The sequence below is a fragment of the Barbatula barbatula genome, assembly GCF_947034865.1.
Source record: "Barbatula barbatula genome assembly, chromosome: 14".
In the NCBI taxonomy this organism is placed as follows: Eukaryota; Metazoa; Chordata; class Actinopteri; order Cypriniformes; family Nemacheilidae; genus Barbatula; species Barbatula barbatula.
In genome coordinates this window covers 12,137,985-12,162,236 of record NC_136777.1, presented here as the reverse complement: position 1 = coordinate 12,162,236, position 24,252 = coordinate 12,137,985, and the positions used below count along the sequence as shown (strand labels likewise).

At 43.8% G+C, this 24,252-nt stretch overlaps 1 protein-coding gene across 2 annotated transcripts; it reads right to left on the bottom strand.

The window, feature by feature from the left end:
* Positions 1-3,855: 3,855 nt before the first annotated feature.
* Positions 3,856-23,777, bottom strand: fam204a (family with sequence similarity 204 member A). Of its 2 annotated transcripts, none has more exons than XM_079472418.1 (7): positions 23,335-23,777; positions 23,091-23,178; positions 22,320-22,359; positions 21,914-22,016; positions 19,813-19,902; positions 11,130-11,239; positions 3,856-4,137 (listed from the first exon to the last, which is right to left on the bottom strand). In XM_079472418.1, the coding sequence occupies exons 1-7, from the start codon at positions 23,551-23,553 to the stop codon at positions 4,086-4,088; spliced, it is 702 nt and encodes a 233-aa protein (XP_079328544.1). In that variant the 5' UTR covers positions 23,554-23,777; the 3' UTR covers positions 3,856-4,085. The 2 variants fall into 2 exon arrangements, 1 of the variants encoding a protein (XP_079328544.1); XR_013787545.1 differs by having other exon boundaries at positions 3,931-4,207; positions 10,394-11,239; positions 23,335-23,691.
* Between the last annotated feature and the right edge of the window lie 475 nt (positions 23,778-24,252).

The following is a 24,252-nucleotide window of genomic DNA, read 5'->3' as shown; positions in this document are numbered from 1 at the left end:
GACTGTAAGAGTTTAACAAGGCTTCACCAATTTAAATAATTAAAATACATTTTATTTGTAACATATATTTAATTTAAAGTCACACGGGAGTAAGTTTCTATAAAGGTCACATTTGTTAGTTTATAGCCGATGTGAGTCTTAAGGAAGACACGCAACTGGTGCTTGTTTGTATATTTCAACGTGCATGCCCTCATCTGCCAAAATTGTTAGATAATGTCAGAAAATCTCTTATTATTAGTGCATTTCAAACTACCACATAAACAGTGAGTTTTTTCTAAATGTGAGGTTCCTTTGCCTCTGTAATGAGTCTATTTTTTCTTCTCGGGACTGATTAAGAATCTTTTGTCTTGACACATATAATTATTTAATGAACGCTGCGACAGAATAAATGACACGTCTTTTGTGTTATAATTCTGAGCATCTTGACAAACAAGGCCTGCTGAGTGACCCGCTGGCCTCTCTCAAGAGCAATGATTACACTAATTAAAACTGCAAAACATCTGCGAGGGCCGCGGATATGCCGGAATTAAACAGGTCGTTAAATCAGCGGCAGAAAATGTCAACATCCTCAGACAGCTTCTCTTTTCCTGTCACGCAGTCCATGTGAACGTTAGCAACATTTTACTTCACTGCGAAAAACGTTTGTTTTTTTTTTAATAAAGAGAGCTTAGTGAAGTCAGGTTAATCGCACTGTTTAACATGCTTAACAGCTTATCTCGAGAATCTATGCTATATGATACGATGCTCTGATATTCTCCTCCAGGTTCCACTTGTAGTCTCTGTTTACACGTCTCTTTCCTCAAGTGATGCCGGTTTACTCCTAAAGAGGGATTACCATGTCTGTGCATCCCCTTCACGCCAAAACCTGCATTTTAACGCATCACGAATACGCTCGACCATTTAATAGGATTGGATGTCACAGATTTTTTGTTATTCTTTGACTAACAATAACCATTTTCCCCCCTTAAGTGTTTCAACATGTGAATCAAGAGTTTTTTCCCAGCGCTCCACAGTCCACAACAAATCAACACAGGTCAGGGTGCAAGCCTGGCCCGCAGTAAAGAAATACAGCGCGAGAGGAAGAGCTGCACCGAGATGTCGAAAAGCGGATTGTCCTGCTTTAAATTCTACAAACATGCCGCTCAAGGCTTTGTGCGATGTTCAAAGACATTCATAGACTGAGATGCTTTTGATAGGAAACCATCAAGGAATGTTGTAAGCGGAAGGATGATCATGTTCTCCTTTTTTACGTTTCGCCGATGATGAAATAGTGTATGTATGCTGCGACCTTGTGGAAAGCTGGCATCCTCTCCAGGATCCTGGACTTCTGTAAAGGATGAACGGGCAATTTTCAAAAAGCTGATTGTGGAGCTCGGGTTTTTACTGGAACAAATAATTTCATGTTTGGATACTTCAACAACAGCTTTAGAAGATACAACAAGAGGCAGCACCACTGGACACGTACGACAAAACTGGATAAATGGATGAACCTATCATTTAAATATATTATACTCCCTTCCTGACATTGTAAGACATCTTTGGTGGTCTTTAAAAACGAGACCAATATTAAAAGAGAACAAAACACAATAAATGAATCTACATATTTCATCATACAGGAAGAGTGAGTGGCTCAGGGTGTAATTTGTATCTTCTTTTAACTTAAGTATCACTTACCATTCAGAACCACAAACTGACACTGCGGTTATACACCTTGTAATTATCAACTTTTTCCTATGCGTACTGGAAACATTCTCCGGGCGGTTGTGCAACGGAACAATAAAATTGTGTTGTATAAGCTTTTGAGCGTGCACAGCCAATCATTCTTATTGTAAAACCGTGTGAATTTCATGACAGTGATATAGAGCCAAACTCTGTAATGGCGGGAAGAGGCGGTCTTTCAACACATGAAATATTCGGGAAGAAGCGTTTTGCAAATGAGTGTAATTAGCATCTCATATGTGGTGTCAAGTGATCACTGTAAAGACAGAAGCAAAGGGATGTGGTTAAGCTTTGGACGTGTTCTAAACGCATTCTGAAATGTTTGTGACACATACTGTATACAGACATGCCTTGCGAAAAATGTAACAATCACGCTTTGACTTGTACCGAAGGCAAGTTGCACCAGAGTAAAGACCCTGCAATGATGCACAAAAGCATCTGTTTGATTCTTTTATTGCGGCGTGTCACTACTAGACTAAATGTAACATTCAGAAAGATTTTAGTTTTGACATAAAAGTCTGTAAAGAATCTCATCCAGGCCAAATCGCACTGCAGACGATACGAACTTGAGCAGCATATCTTTAATAATTAAATAAATAAACATTTCCCCTTTTTTGTTTGCTTTTTAAAATGTTTTTCTTTTCAACATGACACATCTTATATATACACATTTGCCTTTACTAAAGTGGAGTAAATAATAAACGCAGTTACATTTTGGGGTGAACTATCCTTTTAGGTGTAATGCAAAAAAACTGAAAACTTAATTTCATCAAATGAAAATCACTGGACACTAGCTATTTGTTGTCTTCCAAGACTTCATTTACTAGTGATATTCCAACCATTATTCAACCACGATGTTAAAGATGGCATTTACTACATGGAGGTGATTTCCCTTCAGTGATGTCTCCGTGGTAACTGGCAGGGCTGAAACCACACCCCTGGCCTTGAGGCAGCACTGACAAGTTTGTGCTACAGTTGACAGTTAGCTGTTGTCAGGGTGGGTATGTCAAAGCCCTAAAATTACAGATGTCTCTGCCTCAGGCCAACAGAGCATAAATCACGAGAGTGAGCTTCCACATTCCCGCTAATGACCTCACTCATACGAGACCAAAGATTCAAGGAGGTGGGAGGGATGTTTAGAGAAGAAAGGTGCTCATAGAAAAGGATCATTCAGGTGAATAGAAAAAATATGGTTTTGTCATTATTGACTCACCCTCATGTCTGGCAAAATCCGTATGACTTATTTGTGTCTATGAAACGCAAAAGTTTGTTTAAAGCAGAATGTCCATCCTTCTATTAAGGAAAGGTGAATGACTGTCAAGATTTTCATTTTGTTAATAATGTAAATTGAGTTAATTCCTCAAACAAAACTTTCAAAAGAAATACAGTGTACAACTTCTAGACAACTTCGGTAGCACTTTATTTTACAGTCCTGGTTCCTATGTACATACTATGTAGTGAGTAAATATAATAACTGGGTAATAACTAGGTAATAACCCTGAACCTAAACTTATACCATTTAGTTACCTTATACCAACCTTCCTTAGTTAGGTAAGTACAACTGCACAATAGGTACACGTACTGTAAAATAAAGTGCAACCACAACTTCTATTAAGCTGGTTTTGTCCCTTTCCACTCTATGGAAGTAGTGTCGACAATCTTCGAAATTTCTCCTTTTTTGTTCAAAAGAACTCATTTCTGAAACCTTTTTGATAAAAATATTTAAATTGTCCTTCCATTAAATTCTATTTAATAGAATATTGATCAAACTAAATAGAAATAAACAGGTTATTTTCCAAATAGACCGCTCATGTGGATATGGGAGCAGAAGCACTGCATACGTAGGAATCTTCATACGTCGAGGCCAGTTTCATACACGCACTTTTTTCCATCTCATTCTCTTTCTTCCTCACACACATTCATCTCAAACTCGTAAACTCATCGTTTATGACTGCTCAAACCTCCTTACAGCCGACAAATTTCATTTTGCCCAGGCAAATCCTATTGCATATTATCCTGTACATTGCATTAGACCCCTAATCTCTCCTTTCTCTTCCTTCTCTCCATACCTCCGTAGAAGAAGAATCGGCTCCTGATTAACCCACTTACGGCGGTAAATAAATGCAGGGCACAGTTGTGTGCGCCAGATTTAATTATGAGAAAAAGAACCCAGATACACGCAATAATGTGAATGCCAATCTAACCACAATGGTGTGTTTATGGAATTTATTCAGCGATATTTAAAAAAGTGACCCATAAAACTGAATGAATGACCGCAACGCTGATTCAGAGAGATTCAATGTTAATGTCAATGTATTACAATGTGAAACTTTTTAGGAATATTTCAACTGCAGTTGAATATTAAGTCACATGTATCCCATGTTGCTTTTGGTTTCCCATCTCTGCTTTGCTTCAAACCTAGACAAAAACAAACAGAAAAGGTAATCAAAATATTCAATAAACAAAAAAGACAATGAAACAGAAACGTCTCGGTTACGTATGTAACCTCCGTTCCCTGATGGAGGGAACGAGACGTTGTGTCGACAGAATGGGGTTTGACTTGAGAACCTACCTTCTCTGACTGACTTGAACAGGCCAATGAAAATTGGCGAATGAAATTTGCATGCCGGACTCCGCCCCCGGATATCCGGGTATAAAAGGGAGCCGGCGTGCCGCATTCATTCACCTTTTGTGCTGAGGAGCCTGAGGATCTTGCCCCGACTGCTGCAGCGGGCGGCCAGTGTTGTGGCATGAAGGACACAACGTCTCGTTCCCTCCATCAGGGAACGGAGGTTACATACGTAACCGAGACGTTCCCTTTCTGTCGGTCTCTCGACGTTGTGTCGACAGAATGGGGTTCCTCGGAAAACGCCACAGCGCTGTGCCGCGTCACAATTCCTCGCGAAGCGACGCTGACTGGCCTGGGCGTGTCAGACGTGAGCGCTAAGCATGAATTGCAACCTTCCAGCGGAAGGGAAGGAGTCCAGAGCTTTCAAAAAAGATGGGAGCCCCTTCCACCGGCCGTCACGGACGGCGGCCTAGTTCTCTTAACAGCGAGAAGCCGCCCGGCACCGTAAGGCCACTGGGAAGCGTCATTCCCCCCTGAGGGAACGCGCTACGGAGACCACTTCCTACCGCAGGGAGGAGCTTTAGTGGAGATTCACACACGGTCTCACCGGATAGGGGAGAGCACGTGGGAGACATGCAGACACGAGATGGTGTCGCGAGCAGGTGAAGTACACCTGGGAGAGGTCATGGGCCATCGATTGAGAGCCATTCATGAGAAGACATCAGACGGAACCGCCCTGTGGGGGGGTTACTACGTGTGGAGCACTAGGCCTTGTTTGAGTCACTGCTAGAGCTCAGAAACAGGCCAAGGGAGGCAGGGCTGCTCCGCCGAGCCCGACGCCGAGGAGTGCTTAGTGATGGATGGAATGCCTACTCTTCGCCCACGTGGGGGGAAGAGGGGAGGCTGGATAGCACCACGTCTCACCTATGGAGGAGTGCTATCGCAGGCGTACGCCCACCGGCTGCCGGACTTACCTGGCGGTGCTTCGTAAGACTCTGGCTGATACCGGTTCCACGCGGAGGCTGTAGAACCTCGCGAAGGTGCCGGGCGTAGCCCAACCCGCAGCTCTACATACGTCTGCCAGAGGGGCGCTCTGAGCCAGTGCCCACGAGGAGGCCACACCCCTGGTGGAGTGTGCCCTCACTGCAAGCGGGCACGGGAGATCCTGTGATCGGTAAGCCATTGATGGCGTCCACGATCCAGTGCGCCAACCTCTGTTTGGAGACAGCCCTCCCCTTGTGCTGACCTCCCAAAACAGACAAACAAGCTGCTCAGAGCTCCAGACGCTCTGCGTGCAGTCCAGGCAGAGGCGCAGCGCGCGCACTGGACACAACACGGAAGGGGTTGGGTCTTCCTCCCGAGAAGGGAGCGCCCGCAGGTTCACCACCTGGTCCCGAAAGGGAGTGGTGGGAACTTCGGGCACGTAGCCAGGCCGGGGTCTCAGGATAACGTGAGATTGACCAGGCCCGAACTCTAGGCAATCCGTGGCCACGAAAAATGCATGTAGGTCCCCTACCCTCTTGGCGAGCGCCGCTAGGAGAGCCGTCTTCATCGAGAGATGAGAAAGAGCGGCATCTCTGAGGGGCTCGAAGGGGGGCCTCTGGAGGCCCGCCAGGACCACATTGAGGTCCCAAGAGGGAACGGAGCGCGGACGGGCCGGATTCAGCCTTCTCGCGCCCCTCAGGAACCTAATGACCAGGTCGTGCTGTCCCAGAGACTTCCCACTAACTGGCCTGTGATGAGCGGCAATTGCGGCTACATACACCGTCAGCGTGGAAGGGGAGAGATTGCTCTCGAGTCTCGACTGCAGGAAGGACAGCACGCTCCCGATCGAGCATATCCGTGGGTCTTCTCCGCGAGAAGAACACCAGGACGAGAAGAGGCGCCACTTAAAAGCGTATAACCGCCTCGTGGCTGGGGCCCTAGCCTGAACAATGGTCTCTACCACCGCTGGGGGTAGACCACTCAGGATCTCCTCGTCCCGTCCAGGGGCCAGACATGGAGGTTCCAGAGGTCTGGACTCGGATGCCACAACGTGCCCTTCCCCTGAGAAAGGAAGTCCTTCGTCAGGGGAATCGGCCAGGGGGGAGTTGTCGTCAGGAGCATTAGCTCCGAGAACCAAGTCCGGTTGGGCCAGTAAGGCGCAACTAGTAGCACTTGATGCTCCTCTTCCCTGACTTTGCACAAGACGTGTGCAATGAGGCTCACTGGGGGGAAGGCGTACTTCCGCTTGTCCCGCGGCCAGCTGTGCGCCAGGGCATCCGTGCCGAGGGGGCCCTCGGTCAGGGAGTACCAAAGCGGGCAATGGGTGGTGTCCAGGGAGGCGAACAGGTCCACCTGTGCCTGCCCGAACTGCACCCAAATGAGCTGGCGCGGGGGTGGAGCCGCCACTCTCCGCGGGGCGTCGACTGACGAGAGAGCGCATCGGCTGTCTGGTTCAGGTCGCCCGGGATGTGCGTGGCTAACAGAGACTTGGTCACCTGCTGGCTCCACAGGAGGAGGCGTCGGGCGAGTTGCGATAGCTGCCGTGAACGAATACCACCCTGTCGGTTGATATATGCCACGGCAGTCATGCTGTCCGACCGGACCAGCACGTGCTTGTCCTGCACGAGGGGAAGGAACCTCCTCAGTGCAAGCAGCACCGCCAACAACTCTAGGCGATTGATATGCCAGCGCAGGCGGGGGCCCGTCCAGAGACCCGACACTGCGTGCCCGTTGCACACAGCACCCCAACCCTGCAGGGAGGCGTCTGTCGTCACCACGACGCGCCCCGAACCTGCCCAAGAGGGACCCCTGTCCGCAGAAAGGTCATTGAAGACCATGGGGTTAGGGTGCGCCGGCAGAAGGGCGTGATCGCGACGCGCCTGTTGCCGGTGTGCCACGCACTCCAAGGAACTCTGCTCTGTAGCCAGTGCTGTAGCGGTCTCATGTGCATCAACCCGAGGGGGACCACCCCCGCCGAGGACGCCATGTGTCCCAGGAGCCTCTGAAAAAGTTTCAGCGGGACCGCTGGCTGCTGCCTGAAGTTCCTCAGGCAGGTCAGCACTGACTGGGCACGCTCGGAAGAAAGACGTGCAGTCATGGAGACAGAGTCGAGTTCCATACCGAGGAAAAGGATGCTCTGCACAGGGGAGAGCTTGCTCTTCTCTCGGTTGACCTGTAACCCCAAATGGTCTAGGTGCCGGAGCACCAGGTCCCTGTGTGTACACAACAGATCTCGCGAGTGCGCCAAGATGAGCCAGTCGTCGAGATAGTTGAGTATGCGCACCCCCTGCTCCCTGAGGGGAGTGAGGGCGGCCTCCACGACCTTCGTAAAGACTCGAGGAGACAGGGACAGACCAAATGGGAGGACGCGGTACTGATATGCCTGTCCCTCGAAAGCGAACCGTAGGAACGGCCGGTGACGAGGGAGGACGGACACATGGAAGTACGCGTCCTTCAGGTCGATCGCCATGAACCAATCCTGACGCCTGACGGACGTCAGAATGCGCTTCTGCGTTAGCATCCTGAACGGCAGCTTGTGTAGGTGCTTGTTCAGGGTACGCAGGTCCAAGATGGGGCGCAGCCCGCCACTTTTCTTGGGGACAATGAAATACGGGCTGTAAAACCCGGAGTACATCTCAGCCAGAGGGACGAGCTCGACCGCCCCCTTCGCCAGAAGGGTAGCGACCTCGGCCCGAAGCACGGGAGCATCTACTCCCACTGATGTGAAGAGGACGCCCCGAAACTCGGGTGCGCATAGCCGAGACGGATCGTTCGCTCTAGCCACCGTGCCGGTCTGGGAAGAGCCAACCAGGCTCCCAGGTACCGAGACAGGGGGACCAGAGGTTCGATCTGATTCACTGCCCCCGTGGGGGGTGGTTCGATGGCTGGCAGTACGGCTCCCTCGACGCGGGGGGGACCCCGGGGAGGAGAGCGGCTCTGCCGAGGTGCCTGTCGGGCGATATCGCGGCATACTGCACCGTCTGACTGAGGGTGCTGGTGGCCACTGAGAGTATACCCAACCGTGTGTCTCGCCGAAACACAACGTGGGGTTGCCGAACACCGTCCTGCGGAGGGTGAGAGCGGCTGTGAAGAAGACCCAGGGAGAGAGAAAGCTCTTTCTGTGAGAAAGTGGGCGCCAGGCCCTGAAAAGGACCCGGCTGGTGTTGCTGGGACGGGGCAGGCACCGTCCCAGTCCGACCCTCTAGCGATGTAGTTGCCAGGGTCGGGCCCGGTGAACTCGATCTCCCTGGGTTCACCCCGTCAGGAACGCTTCTGCTTCCGCGGAGGTTGGTGACGGGATGGTGCTCTCCTCTTCGACGTCCTTCTCCGGGAGGCCGCCTGTGCAGGGGGCGCTGGGGCCGGAGTCTGAGTCGGAGAGGGGCGGGGCTGCTGGGAAGCAGACGCCGCGCGGGACCTCGACGGACGATAGGCGGCCGGGTCGCGGCGGGGCAGAATCGCCTCCGTCTGCTTCTGTACAGTCGAGAACTGCTGCCCTCGACCGTATCACCAAACAGCCCACCCTGCGCGATGGGAGCGCCGAGAAAGCGAACCTTCTCAGCGTCCCGCATCTGTGCAAGGTTCAGCCAAAGGTGTCTCTCCTGGACCACCAGTGTGGACATCGTACGACCCCAGGGCTCGCGCCGCCACCTTTGTCGCCCGAAGAGCGAGGTCAGTGGCAGTGCGGCAGTAGCCCAGGGTCGGACTTTCCCTCGTGCAACTCCTCCAACGCCCTGGCCTCCTGCAGGATGGCCATGGCGCGAAGAGCCAAGGCAGCTTGACCCGCAGCGTTGTAAGCCCTCGACACCAGCGATGCCGAAAACTTACAAGCCTTGGAAGGGAGCCTTGGTCGATCTCTCCAGGTGGCAGCTGTCTGCTGGCACAGGTGCACCGCGACTGCACGTTCCACCTGAGGGATGTCGACGTAGCCCTCAGCTGCCCCGTCATCGAGGGAAGTCAGGGCGACCGAGCTAGTCTGACGTGCACGCGCCGAGAAGGGGCGTTCCAGGTCCGACTGAGCTTCTCATGCACTTCCGGGAAGAATGGTACCGGTGCCGACCGTGGCTTAGAGTCACGGCCGGTCCCCAGATACCACGTGCGTTGGGCGGACTTACCTGGCAGTGCGGTGCACTGCAGCCCAACACTCGCGGCCCGGGAAAGCATGGTTGACATCTCAACGTCCGCTTCATCCTGAGCTCGACCCCCCGGAGGGGGAAGCTCTAAGGAATCGTCAGGGTCGGATGCCAAGAGGACGCCCTCCGATGCTGCGAGCGACATCTCATCGTCGTCACGCCCCGTGTCCGAGTACGTGACGGAGGAACAAGGCGGCGTACCGCCTTTTCCGAGACGGTCAGACGAGCGAGGCGGGGCGTGAACGGTCCACGAGCCGATGGCTGACGGATTGAGGCTCACGGTAATTCCCCGATCACCCTCGGTGCTCGCCGAAGCGGACGGCAGGGCTGATGCCACTGCTGCCGCAGAACGGGAAGCACTCGAGGTGGCGGCTGATTCTCGGAAGAACGCAGCTACCCGTGAACGCAACGTCTGAATTACCATCCGCGCGCAGTGACGCAACGTCTGGACAGCCATCCGCGCGCAGTGACGCAACGTCTGACTAGCCATCCGCGCGCAGTGCGGGCAAGATGTATCCACAAACGCTGCCTCAGCGTGCTGGAGTCCCAGACACACGAGGCAGACATCGTGTCCGTCCCCTTCCTCGATGAGTGCGCCGCACCCATGAGCACAGCGGGACATGCCGCGCTGAAGAAATATTAAGCCCTGAAAAGGGCTCGCTCTTTAGAGAGATGCCTTGGAAGTTGCCGAGACGCCCAGGGGAAGTCACAGGAAAAGGGACAGTCCGCTGCACCACGTCGTAAGACCAGCAACACGTAGATAGTATCTGCAGAGTCGTCAGCATCAGGATGCGAAGGCTCCGAAGAACAAAAGGTGAATGAATGCGGCACGCCGGCTCCCTTTTATACCCGGATATCCGGGGGCGGAGTCCGGCATGCAAATTTCATTCGCCAATTTTCATTGGCCTGTTCAAGTCAGTCAGAGAAGGTAGGTTCTCAAGTCAAACCCCATTCTGTCGACACAACGTCGAGAGACCGACAGAAAGGGAACTGTAGATGTTGATTGTTTGTGGTATTTGAACACAAGCATTTTATGTACTAACCATCTTCTATACCATCTTGAGCAGGCGCTAAATGCATTAAGAGTGCTCAAAATTACTGTTACTCTTTATAGCACAAACAGGCTTATTTTCTATGTAAAATAAATAAGATTGTTGCTTAGCCACAATACAATACACATTATGCAATTCAATTTGAAAAGGGGTCAGTGAGCTGAATGTTGTTTTATCAAATTATATTGGAAAAAGAGCAATACAGAAGAGTATGGTTCCAAAATGAGATGACTCGAAAATGTTATTTTATGTTTTATTGCTTAAATCAGAACAAACAAACTGCACTTTGATTGATATTAATTGGAACAGACAATAAAAAAACGTGGGTTATCTGATTTTCTACCCAAACTCTTATTATATAACTGCATATAGTGTCAGTCGGAAAAGTAGAATCTGAGAAGTAAAGTAGTGTCTAGGAGCTGATAGTCCTTGCACACAGTATTCGATGGTCATACAGAGACCCTCTATAGGGACTGACTGACCCATAAGATAACCATTCACATACTCATTTAAGATGCGCTTGTGAATACATACAAGTTAACACCCAGTGTCACGTCCACGAAAGACGGGACATTTAAAGTGTGAAATTCAGAATGACTTAATGAATTTGTGAGGAATCGGTGCCAGAGGAAGAGACTGAACTACAGATAGAAGAAATAAAAAAAAACGACAAACCCCCAAGCCATTTGCTTCCTCCTCTTTTGGGCTGCCCGGGAAGCCTCTGCATCCCGTTTGGTACGGTGGAAGTCGCGGCAATCTGCAGCTTGTGCGATTTTCACGCCCATCTATTGAGAAGACGACAGAGACGAGCTCCATTAGCAGGAGAAAATCAGTCTGTCTGGCAAACCTTACCAAACGTCGTTTTCGAGGTTTACAGTGCACCCGACATTGCGCTCAGAGCATGCAAGTTTCAAATCATTACAAAAATATTTCACGGTTCACAGACAGAAGTAGGACACCCCACCCTGCGTTCCAGCGCTCGGCATGGATGTGCATAATTAATGTTATTATCTCATACACTTAATCGCTTCATCTAAAGAGGACCTTTAATTCAGAAAATTGCAGTGCAGGCAGTTAGGACGGGAAAAGGAATGGAGGAGGGTGAGAGGCACATGTCGGCAGTATCAGTGGGGGGAAATGTGTGTGGTGTGGACGAGATTAATTCCAATAGCCAGACTGACACATGGGGTTCGGGAAACAAAAGAAGAGTCCTGGCCTCCCTCATCACTCCTGGGATGGGTTTATTATTGGACCGCGAGAAACTCTGATAAACACTCGGAACAAATCACAAACCCTTTTTTAACTACTCCCTCTCTTTCTCTGTCTCTCTCAGTTTTTTCAGAGGGGATTGGAGGGTAATTTTTTAAGAACAGTGAATGAACACAATTGGAGGAACACACCGAAAAAAAATTGTAATGAGGAAATGTGCCACCGTTTGTAGGCTTGAAAAAACCTGGAGAGCACCAGAAAGAGAAAAAATGTTTCAATTATAATTAAGTGGGATAAACTTTATTAGAAAGACTGAAACTAAAATATCTCCTAATGCATGCTGGGATTAGGCAGGTCAGAGCGAGCAGGAAGGAGAAATTAAACTCTAAAGGCTTTTTATCGCCATATTTCAGGAACCAAGGGTGTAAAATGTTCTAATTTGGGATACATTAAAAGCCATAAAGGTCTTTCAAAAAGATTAATGGTACTTTGCTTGGATTTAAGATAAGGCCTTTAGCAGGCTGAGAGAGCGGGGTTCCGGCTGGGCCCTCAAGGCATTCATCTATACAGGCACTTGGAAGATTTGTAAAGGCGTCTGCATAACCTGAAGCTAACACACTATGACAGTTTTTTTAAATCCTCGCTGGTTTTTTTCGAGGTTTTAAGAGCCATAAATCATGTTTTCTAGCAAGAAAGTGCAGAGAGGGGAAGTTATAATAGGCGATCATGCTCATGTTTAGCGCAGATCTGCTGGCAGATAATTTTTACCGGGGTGTTTTTTGAGAGGCGTGTTTAAGAAGAATAGGTGCTAACACTTTCACTGTCTGTATGCCGTGCCGAGATGGCAGCTTTATTAAAATGTTGAAAAATTTTGGCACGGCTCTAGGTTTTGTGCCCCGTGAAAAAATAACACTAATGTGGATAAAAGGGTGTGGTTAGATACGTACAGGGAAAATTTATCAAGGATTACCTACGTTAACCTACACTTTTGTGCGGTTAAAACCAAACCAGATTTAACCAAAATTTTGCACCCCCGTTCCACCTACTCACCACCACAATAAAAAAGCCCCCCTTGCCCCCCATTTTTTTATCGTTGTCCCCCATTTCACACAGAGACGTTACTATATTCAACGCATTAAAGGTCTTAATTTTTTTTAATCTGTCCAGTCTAAAACCCACGAATTGTCTTTACTGCGGCTCAACATTAATGTCAACCAAGTTACCTAGGAGACCGAGCAGATCAAAGCGACAAAAAAGGGAAAAAAAGCTCTCAAATGTCTGATTAATCAAGCCTAGCAAACAGCTTATTTCTTTTAGCCTGCATGCAAGTATGAAAATGAGATTCGGAGAGCAGTACATTGTGCAGATTTGTTCATTCTTATCAGAACAAAGCCGGCGGCAGCTTATTTCATGGATCACTGGCACAGTCATCAGAGTAGCGCAAAGCAGGTGACAGCACTTCTGTATGCGGCAAGAGCAAAATTAGCAAAAAGTCGGCACAAATTAGCCTCTCATATTTTCCGTAATATGACATTATTTTTCATTTACTTTTTTGATCCACTTTTCGCGATTTTGCCCTTCTTTTTCTTCTTCGCCCCCCTTTCCCGCTCATGACTTAGTGCCAAATCCTTTCACATCAAATGCAGGCAGAGGCTAAAAATGCAGGGCTGAAAAAGGGAACGAAAAATCACAATCCAAAAGCAAAAAACAAAAAGGGGGGCTAAAATAACACAACACAAAGCTCTCATGTGCTCTTTGTTCTGTGGAGTCACACTAAACCTTGATATATTTCTGTAAGAATTGTATATGTTCAATGAATTTCTATTGCCATTTGTCTCCTTTGTGTGCCATTTTAGCAGCATTATTCAGGCCTGGGCTTATTTAGTATCATGATGTGACCTATGAAGGATCTGTGAGGGATTCACTTATTCTGCTCAGCCCTGTAGCTCCACTGTGGGGCCACTAGGTGGGTTAAGTCAACAGTGGTACAGACACCACATAGTTTATGTGTAGTAAATCAAGGTTCCTCAAACCTTTTTAACCTATAACTATTTCAGATCGTTCCTTCTAAAACTTTACCGATATTTTCATAATGTATTGAAGACGCTACTGTGATTCAGATTTTCACGTATTTCTCACAATAAAGTATACTTAGTTTTAATAATGTGATACATATCATCGTTGTCCTTCCTAAACCTGGTACAGTATATAAAAAGAAATCGCTGTTTTTCAGGAAATGGAAAAACACTGTACATTTTAAATGATTAAATAATGTGTTGTCCAAATTAACAAGCCTGTTTTAGTACCTTTTATTGTTCAGACATCATCAAAGGGTGTCTAATAGTAATGATTTATGGGGAAAAAAAATTAAATCATGAAATAAGGAGATACAAGGTTTCAGAAAGACAGCAGCGATCTGTGGTTTATTGTAAATAAGAAGTCTTAAAGATGGAGTTTGGCTAATGTAGCAGCTGTTACACAACATTCATTCTAAAACGATTGGTTAAAGTAGGAAAAATGGGTTTTAAATTTTCCTTTCGTAAAACACCTTCCGATTAAAATTCGAGAGGTGGATAAGAAAAGCTAGCATGGCTTCGACAGGCTAAATCACATTCAGAACCTGCTTTGCAACATTCAGCGTGATTAATGCCCATCCTAATTCCCTTATCAAACACCTTAATGCCCAAATAACCTGGCCTCTGTCAACTCAGAAAAAGGTGTCCATAATATAAGACTGCTTGTGAAGTTTTCAGTTTGGGCTGAACATATTTTATAAACGGATACTAAGTATTTATTACAGCATAGCCATAGACTTGCTACTAAGATGCGAGTTTGCATATGACTGGACAAGATTCTGTGTAGTGCAAGGTGACTCATCAATATCTTTGGTCTATTATCTCTGTTTGGTTTGTTATTGTTAATAGATTTAAATGTTCTTAAGTGTTGATACTTGTTTATTTTGAATAAACAGAAACAATCAAAACAATAAATCTCATTGCTATTGTGCCATTGTGAGGCCACACTCCCGTGATAATACTCCGTGTCATCTAAACGAAAGCAGAGAAGACAAAATCCTCTCAACAAAAGTGACATATCGTCCCGCACTTGATATCCTTGTATACAGCGAAAGATCCAGTTAACATAGCTTATCAGTCTCAAGGGGGTGATGTGGGGGAATAAGACAAGGAGTTTCTGTAATCTTGCCACCAACTTGACAAACAGCATTACTATACACAGAGAGAAGCAGTCTCTCTGAGGGGGATCTAGTAGGAAAGCTCTCTGTATAATGCGCTTCTCTGTGTTTTAGCCCCAATAATCTGATTCCAGATACATAAGACTGTCATCTTCAGGGAACAAGGGAGTGGAATAAAGTGGGAAAGTTGGTCGGCTTTGTGCGCATTTCATTATCTTCCCTCTTCTGAGCAGGCAAGGCTTATTAGCAAGCTTTGAACTCACACTTACAATAATGTGCCATCAACAGTTTTATAAGCTAATTAGAAAAACAGTTTAATTAATGACTGACTGGCTATAAAATGGCAATCAGGAGAAAAAAAAGGAAACGAGGGTGCTAAGCTTCCACTACCACCAATTAAGGGCTAATTACAAACAAATTATATATGTGTTTTGCTGTGGGCTTTAATTTGAAAAAAAATGCCTTTAATTAAAAGAGAAAACATGCTAATTAATTATACAGCAAAAAAATCTACAGTGAAAAGTATGCTTTGTCTATCAAGTAATTAATGAAATACAATAATCCAAATGAGATTCCACAGCATTTGATAAAAGCTTAGTACTCATTTCAAAATTAATGGGCAAAAATGTAACGTGACTCATCTTCAGATATAATAAAAGTTCATTCTGTGATAAATTGCTAATGCTGACGGAAGAAGGAACAAAGAGAGAGTTTGGCTTTGCAGTTTTCTAGTTGCCGGAGGGGCCCGCACAGAGAGACTCCTGTGATTCTGTAGCCTACAGATTGGATGTCCTCAAGAAGGAAAGGACAGAGTGGATAACACGTCCAATTTGTAAATAAATACAATTAATAATCACAGAAAAAAACAAATGGATTACGTCTAATTCTAAAAAACTAGTTTAATTGGATTAGTGTGTCTACCAATGAGTTTGACCTCACTGCACTGCAAGCAGTACGACACCCTTGTAAAGACCACATAAAGGCAAAGCTTCAGTGAACAGGTAACACCATGTGATTAAAGATATCTTTGTTCTTAGTCACCGAGACCGAGTGTATTTCAAACAAGTATGATGGCGAAACCCCAGCTGATTGAATTAACACGTAAAGGAAACGGTAATGCAACACTTTTAATGGCTGTACCAGTCATAATAAGGCCGATTCTGATGCTTGATCTTGGATTGACTCAAAAGAAAAAGCATCCACCTGTGTATAACATCGGTACTTTATTTCTGAAGAGCATATAACTGTGTTTCTCTTACGTTTCTCAGACAACGTCTCCCTCTTTTAATCATCGTCGGACTCCTGGAAATGTGAAATGGACGCGGTAGCCTACCACCCACTGCTCGAGACGATTTTGAAGTGGAAATGCGGAGCTAAATTTTTGTGATCAAGGCAGAGAGAAAGTGTAGAGAATAATAAAGTGTGACAGTCTTTTGTTTAGCACTGCTTACTTGCTATACCGCAGAGACTTTAAGTGCAGCCTTAGTTATTTAATATGCTTATAAGGCTAAATAAAACCGCTTATGTTGACACCAGTAATTCATTCTCTACCGTCAAAAGTGCTTCAAAGCCAAAACATCTGAAAACCGGAGTATTATACAATAGAAAACATTTCTATATTGCTGAAGCTTAAGATATGATAATCGTAGACATTTATATTAGACTGTTTCACAATGAATACCTTTCATGTGCATGTACAATTTGCCGTTGATTTTACATTGTTTTTGTAATATTGGTAAAAGTGTAGTAATATTTTACTAAGAATTATAAAACACAAAAAGAAGTTAAACCTTCTACAAAATATTAGGGAAACATTTTCATGAAAGGAAAATCTCCAAGAAACCTTTAACTATCTGCTTTTGTTTCAAACGCGTACAGATGAAAGCCCATGTTTAACACACATTTTAGGACAACTTCAAAGACCGTTTAACAAATAGCTTGAATTTGCAGATAAAAAGGAAATTATTCCATTATCATTTGATTAAACAAGCTAAGCAAAAAAGCAACCAATATTTCTTCTATATTTAAACGTTTTCAAAAAGCACATTGTCGTGTCTAACAGCGCAACTTTTGTGTTAAGATGAAAAGCGAAAGAGACACTACCCAACATGACCAAAGAAATTCCAAACAAGGCGTTGGGAAAAATATCACAAATTGACTTCCAAGCACTTTAATTTAACGCCATATTAGCACGTATACATATTACAGAATGTGTAATGTTTCATATACCTCTAGACAAATATTATTAGAACCTTGAAATTGAAGCTTGCCACAGCTGGGATTATTGACTGTTTGGTTGTTCATAGCATTATTTCAAACAGCTGTGTCTACAACAACATTTATCCAGGGCAGAATGCTCTGTGACCGTGCGGAGCACTGTGATAATGAATACTAGCCGGATTAGAAATTAGGGCATAAAATGCTTCACTAATACCCAAATTGCCCTAAGGACCCTGGATACAGGCAACATATTTCCCTGTTTATCTAGAGTAACTGTCTAAGTGACTACATGCTAAACTAAAGCAGAGCTGTGGCTTAGCGGTGAGCACACGACGCTTGTGGTGCTCAGACAGGGATGTGAGTTCGAATCTGGCAGAAAGTGGCAAAAACAAAAAATGCAACCATCTGTTAAAATTGGCTACGTAGACACATTTTGATAATAAATGGTGAGACCTATGAACCTAAATCAAGAGAAACCCCTTAAATCTCATCAACTCTCATGACTTCCCCATGTGCGACCTTCCCCTTCATTACACGACCTTGAACGATGTCACCTTTAAACGTGGCTCATAAAAAAGCACATGCCAGTATCATCTTACCTTGGCATCTTCAAAGTAAACCTTGAATACCTACAGCTCCCTGAGGCGGACTGAATCAATCTACAGACCGTAGGGGAGATGTCCGGCAGATGACAAATGCACATTACCTGGTGAAATCTGTAATGTACTGTCTTAAGTGGAGCGCAAATAGAGCAGCAAACAGTGGCATGATTGCGATTGACTGCCAGCGTTCTGTCAGAGGCAGACCTCAGCTGTCTGGCTGAGAAAGAGCTTGTATACTCCGTTAAGTCTCCCCAAATCCACCCATGCTCTAAGAAGCTTTCTGTAACAACATGGTCCTGCTAAGTCAATCAAAGACTTGTTTTGTTTTTACCTGCAAGCAGCGCCAAACCAATGCCGCATGCTGTAATATGTTATTTGATAAGAAAGATTAACCAGGAAATTTCGAGTATTGAGAGAAATTGTAGTATCTCTGAAATTCTTTAGCTGCTTTATGAAGTCGAGATAAACTGCACGGTGGAATGCTTCAATCTGCCATGCTCAATCAAACAAAAGAATAAAGGCACAGTCTGATATAGCCGTGCGGAAAAACAATGAAGCCCATGTAAAGATGAAACAATTCTGAATATGGTTGCCAAAGAAACCATTATTGTGTTTCTGTCTATCTGGTAAAGAAACTGATAAAGCCATCGAGATACTGTAAATAGCATCTGAATGGATTACCTCTGCAAAGACTCAAAAGACAATTGCCTAAACCAAGGGCTTGATGTTGGCATTACTGAGCTATTTAATGCTTGTTCCCATGATGCTGTGCTTGATAGGAAAATGATTATCACCTTACTTTGAACCAAATTAAAATCAACGATCGACATCACAATATGATTTCATAAGTAGCGAATAAATGGCTTCCTTTTCGCATTTAAACCAGAAGAAACAAACTCGTAATTGATTATGAAGGAAACTAATATTTGAGGTTAACAAGATTAATACGGCTTCACCCAATTACGTGTACAAGCTGTTTGGATGCTTATGTGAAGCATGACCCGGGAGCGTTTTATCCACGATAATGCTAAAAATGAATCTTAATAGAAAATTAATTATTAGAGAAAGTGCATTGAAGAAAAAAACTATTTAAAACAAACACCGAAAACAGGAATAGCTTTTTAATTATTTTAACAAAAGGATTTACAGAATGAATCACACACATTATTCAGTCAACCTAAATATAAAGTTAATAATAGATGCTTCATGCAATAAATCTTAAACCAGCACGATGACACTGATGTGTTTCCAGTCCGTAGATTGAAACTTGTTATTACAACTTCAATACAACACAGAACTCATTGGACGTACGCGCCTGGCCTGTGCTTGGTTCTAATATAACATATATGAATTATATAAAATTTACATTCATATTAATTTCTATTCATATTTTATTTGTATATTCATTGTATTCAATTCAATAAAAATTACAGTTATAGATTCTTTGGGGAGGTCTTCCGGACATTAAGTTTGGGCCACATAACGTTTTTGTTGTTGTCGTTGAAGCCGTTTATAAACACATGCTGAAACCGTTTCTGTACTAAACTGTTTAAAGCTGACAGTGAATGCCAATTCCATGGAATAATGCTGGAATCAAAGCCTATGTGGGAATTTGGTGAAATACATTTCAGCTTCCATTGAATCCAAGTTGCGAAGCTTAAAAATATTGCCCGCTATGATCTCCCCAACTTCAGAAAAGTTGAATGTCTTTTTACCTGCAATTACAGCACTGCGAACGTTACATTTTCTGCCAAATTAGCTTGGAAGCGCTTGATCCTACGTACACTCCTAAAACGTGTCGTTTTAAAACTGCAGGCGCTGTATTTAGGTACGAGCTCACTTCAAAGGTGCAAACTACCACCTTGAAAATGTTTTAGCGCATTGCTGGAAAGCATTGTAGCCTTCATTAAAAGGCAGAACGGAAAGTTCTATAGACACCGCCGCACTTCAAACTGGGGGAGGGCTTTCCATTAACTTTCGTGTAAAAGGGTTGCAAGACTTTCTGGCCAAGTTGAATTGCGCGTGTTCGTGTTTGTAGCCTCTGTGTCTTTGCGGGCAATATGGCCGCAGACCCATTAGCTCGATTTGTCACAGTTGGAGCACCCCCCCGAGATGGCTTATCTGGGCAACATACCTCTCGAGTAGCAAGTCTGTCACTCAGTTCTTCCGCCTTCTCATAGTCCCCTTCAGCGATGGAACTCTCTATGCTCTTTTCCAGGCCTGACTGAAGATGAGAAGAGAGAGGAATAAAATGAAGTGATTTCAAATAGAAATTGAAGGGGAAAAATCAAAGAGTAGCTCCCTCGGGCATACTTTTTAATATGATTGCCATTACAACAAATATGTAGATATCCTTTCATAAATGAAAATCACTGGTTGATTAAATATTAGGCAAAAAAATCAGTTTTGCTACAGGAGGTTACCAAACATAAATGTTGGTCTTTAATTAGACATTTTCATCAGAAGCAGCAGGACTGGTGGATCAGAGCTCTCCGCCTTGTTCCTCTGATCTTCACAACGCAAATCCCAAAACAAAACCACATACCCAACAGCAAATAAATCATGAAGAACACAAGTAAATGGCCAGATCATGTCACTGGCAGATGTGCTGAATTTTTTAAAACAACCTGATGTCCTATTTTCTGGGGCTAATGTATATTCAATCCTGTGATTCCAAAAACAGTCATACAAAATAAAGTAAGACATAACCCAAAATTGTATTAAAATGTATTTTCACTGCATATGCTCAACTGTTTTGTAATGTTTTATTCAAAACCGATATATTCTTTTGAAAGTCAAATAGAGAAAAATTTCTGACATGAACAGACTTCCATATATCAAACAATATTTAAACTCAATAACCTAACATTTTACTTAACTAATAAAAAATTATATGAGCTTTGAAAGATATGAAAAATTGAATTCTGAATAAGAAGCATTATCCTACTAAAAATGAATTATCTTTGCCACAATTCTGCTTGCGTGTCATTTTACAAATGAAAATAAAAAAAGTGTTTTGAGTTAATGCAGCAAAATGATAAGTAATATGCATTAGTGCAAATATGGCTTGAGGTTACAAATGATTAGTTCAATTTACAAAGCTTTACATATAAAAAACGTATTTATGGACAATTTAATCGGGAGAAATTGTGGATGACCAAATTAAAATTTGATCTAATGTACAAAGTCAGCTTGCTCCAGTTATTCCTCATTCAATCTGCCATTCATCTCATACGGATCAACACAGAAATCATTTAATTTCACAAACCATTAATTTTATTTTTGAGTCACTGACAAACTATTTTAAGAGCTGGTTTATAGCTGTGGTTCCAAAGACAATTGTTAGACAAAATTAATTTGCGAAAGATGTTGCTTTACATAATATTGAAAATAAACTGCTTTTTACAGTCATGTTAAATCTGCAATGTACTAAATACCATATTACTATACCGTACATAGAAGCGACAGTGTGCTTAACAAACCAAGCCGGTAAACTCTGCCTATGAGCCAGCATAGTGTGAACATTATATGCACACTGAAAGCATTTAGGGCACAGATTTAAATGTAAAATAAGGCACATTTTTGTGAAACATCCAACGCAGGAGCTCTATGAAACAAACCGTAACGTAAATAAAACATAAAACTCAAAGCGACCAGCTTATGTCTCAGCTTAAATGAGCAGAAAGTGTGGGTAACACTAAAACAGTCCCTTTGCAAGGGACAGCTAAAGGCATATGCTGCTTAGAAATCCGTTTATCCAATTCGACAACATGCGATGCCCTTTCAGCTCTTGAGTGGGAAAATCAAAACCTAATTTCCTACACAACCTGTCTGGTGTATTTCATTTGCAACCAACCGCCTCCCTATCACTACATTACAACATTAAAAAGAGCTCCTCACTCTATTGTGCTGTGGCTTTCACCACATTCTTTAATGGAGAAATCCACCCCATATAAGAAATATTAAACACCAGCCAGAACAGACAGTGCAACCACATCCTCATGTCAAGATTAAGGTAATCTCATCATTAAATATAATACCATCTATTCTGTTATGCTCAGTGTCATGCGGAAGAAAAGACGCCTCCTCGCGCTGTCTTTTACGTTTGATAGAGGAAACAATTATGAGTTACACATACAGTAGGCATGGAACAGAGAGAGGAAGACGGATCATTTTTTCTGTGGAATTAGGACACCCACGGTGTGGCAGCGGAAGATGGCGGAAATCATTGTTACCAAGAGAGGCGGCCTGTTGCAGGGAGGAGGCTTCAGTCTATCGTTGATGCCAAAATACTGCGTGAGCTCCTTCCAGTTATCCTTCCGTTCCTCCTCCACCTTTCTGTGCAAAGAATGAAAAGCGTTGATGTTGATTATCATTCACTATAACTTGGTGAAATTCAAATATTTCTGTACATTTTCCATTCTCACAAAACAGCTATAGTTGGGGGATTACTGGGCCAGTCAGTAGTTGGGTATGTAAGTGTAAAGAATTTAGTACTAGGATGAGACATGTTGTGACAAGGTGTATAGAGATGAATTATAGCTGAACAGTCTAAGAAATGTTTAAGCAAGAATATCTCATAGGGCTTGTGACTGGCCTTCTTGCAAATCATAAAAAGTGAACCATAGGTGTCAACAATACCTGCTCTGCTGTGTGTTGTAGTTCTGTGTTGAGGTCCCACCTGTTTAATGCATAAAACCAAATAACTGTGTTTGAAACCGTACTGACAGACATTAAAATACATTTTCTCCCAATCATTCTCTATCATTTTGCTTCCAAGCAGTAGAATGGGAGCGAACGGGGGTTGATGACGCAGGTGTGTTATAAGTTCCGGTGACGAACGCTGCATTTTTTTATTTTAGCCGAAAGGATAGCGTGTACTCTGGCGGGAGATTTCGTCATCCTCATTTGCCGGAAGAACAATGGTTCATGTGCATTCGAGAGATGACGGAGTCTAGACGTCAACGTTAATAGCGCTCTCAATATGGACATTTCTCTCAAACAAACACACCAATTCGCTTCTAGCAGTTCTTCGTCTAGCAGTTCTTTGATCGATGGATGGACCTTTTGGAGCTTCAAAAAATCAACACCCGTTCACTCCCATTCTACCACTTGGAAGCTTAATTATATGTGGTATTATAACTCAGAATTAATTCATTATATTTGGTATTATAACTCTGAATTATTCTTCCAGAAGAAAAACATATTCAGCAAGGATACCTTGAGGGTGAGTAAAACATGAGGACATTTTGATTTGGTAGCAAAATATCCCTTTAAAACTGGTTGGCCCCTACAAAAACTTGAAAACTACCTTGGAGTTGCCTCCATAGTAATGTCTTATATCTTCAATATTACAAAAGAAAGCAAAAGACTTTTAACCCAATGAAAACTTTACCCCAATTTTGTTTATACCTTTTTTATGACGTCTTTTCCTTTGGCGTTTTGTTTGTTGTTGCTTCACTCTCTGATCATCTTTTGCTTTCTGGAGATCTTTAAACCGCTGTAATAACAACAAAGCTGTCAAACTAAATAACATTGACATACCGTTATCTGATGCAGAATATGACACAATCGTCGGCCGTTTCGCCACCATGAATACATATACATATCCACAACGTCATGTGTTTACATGCACAACTTCCGTCCGTCCACGTACTTGCCATTTGTCCGGGGAAACTCCAGGAGGACAATCATCCTCCACTGCATCGGTTTGCAAATCAGTGCTTGATAAATGTGTCTCTGTGTCTGACTGACATGAAATGTGCTCGTTTGTTTCTGTCTGTCCTCTGCCTTCTGCTGCAACATCAGCATCTTCTTCAGAGCTCAGATCAGCCTCAGTGAGACCCGACGGGAGAAGTCCGCTATACATATTCATTTTGGCCAACCATCAACCATTCCGTTGTGTCAAATCCAATATATCACTGCGATGCGGCGGTTGATTTTAACTTTACCCGTGTGCATTTCAATAAAGCATTTTGTTTACGTTTGCGATCTGCATTTCCGCATTTTCAACAAAGAGCTTTATGATTGGATGGGCGTTTGCGCTTCATCTTAAACACGTATGTTGATTGGTCACGTTTTCGAGCTCCTTTTCAACATAGGAAATAAAAAATTTTTGCCACGTTAATAATAAATAATAACTGACTGCTGATTTTTCCTGTGATTGATCAATTTTACTAGTTTGATAACGGCTGTATTTTTGAAGGACTTGCATGTTGTACGATTTAAAACAAGCGTTTGATTGGCTATTAAATCGAATCTAAAATACACATACTATAATATATATTTGCATGTGAAAATATAAAACTATTTCTTCATTTTCAACATATTCTTCTAATCATTGCCTGTTTGAAGGCCACCAACATCATAAACATCATCTTAAACTGAATGCTTCACAAACCAAAAATGAGTAAATCCTTCATAAAATGTTATACTCTATGAGATAATAGCACATTGTAAGCGAGTTAAGGAAAAGTAAACTTATTCAACCATTGTTGCATGCCATTTCAGTATTGAAAATCGCTATATTTCATTTTTCAGTTCATAAACGGAGAACTAAAACACAATTGCTCAT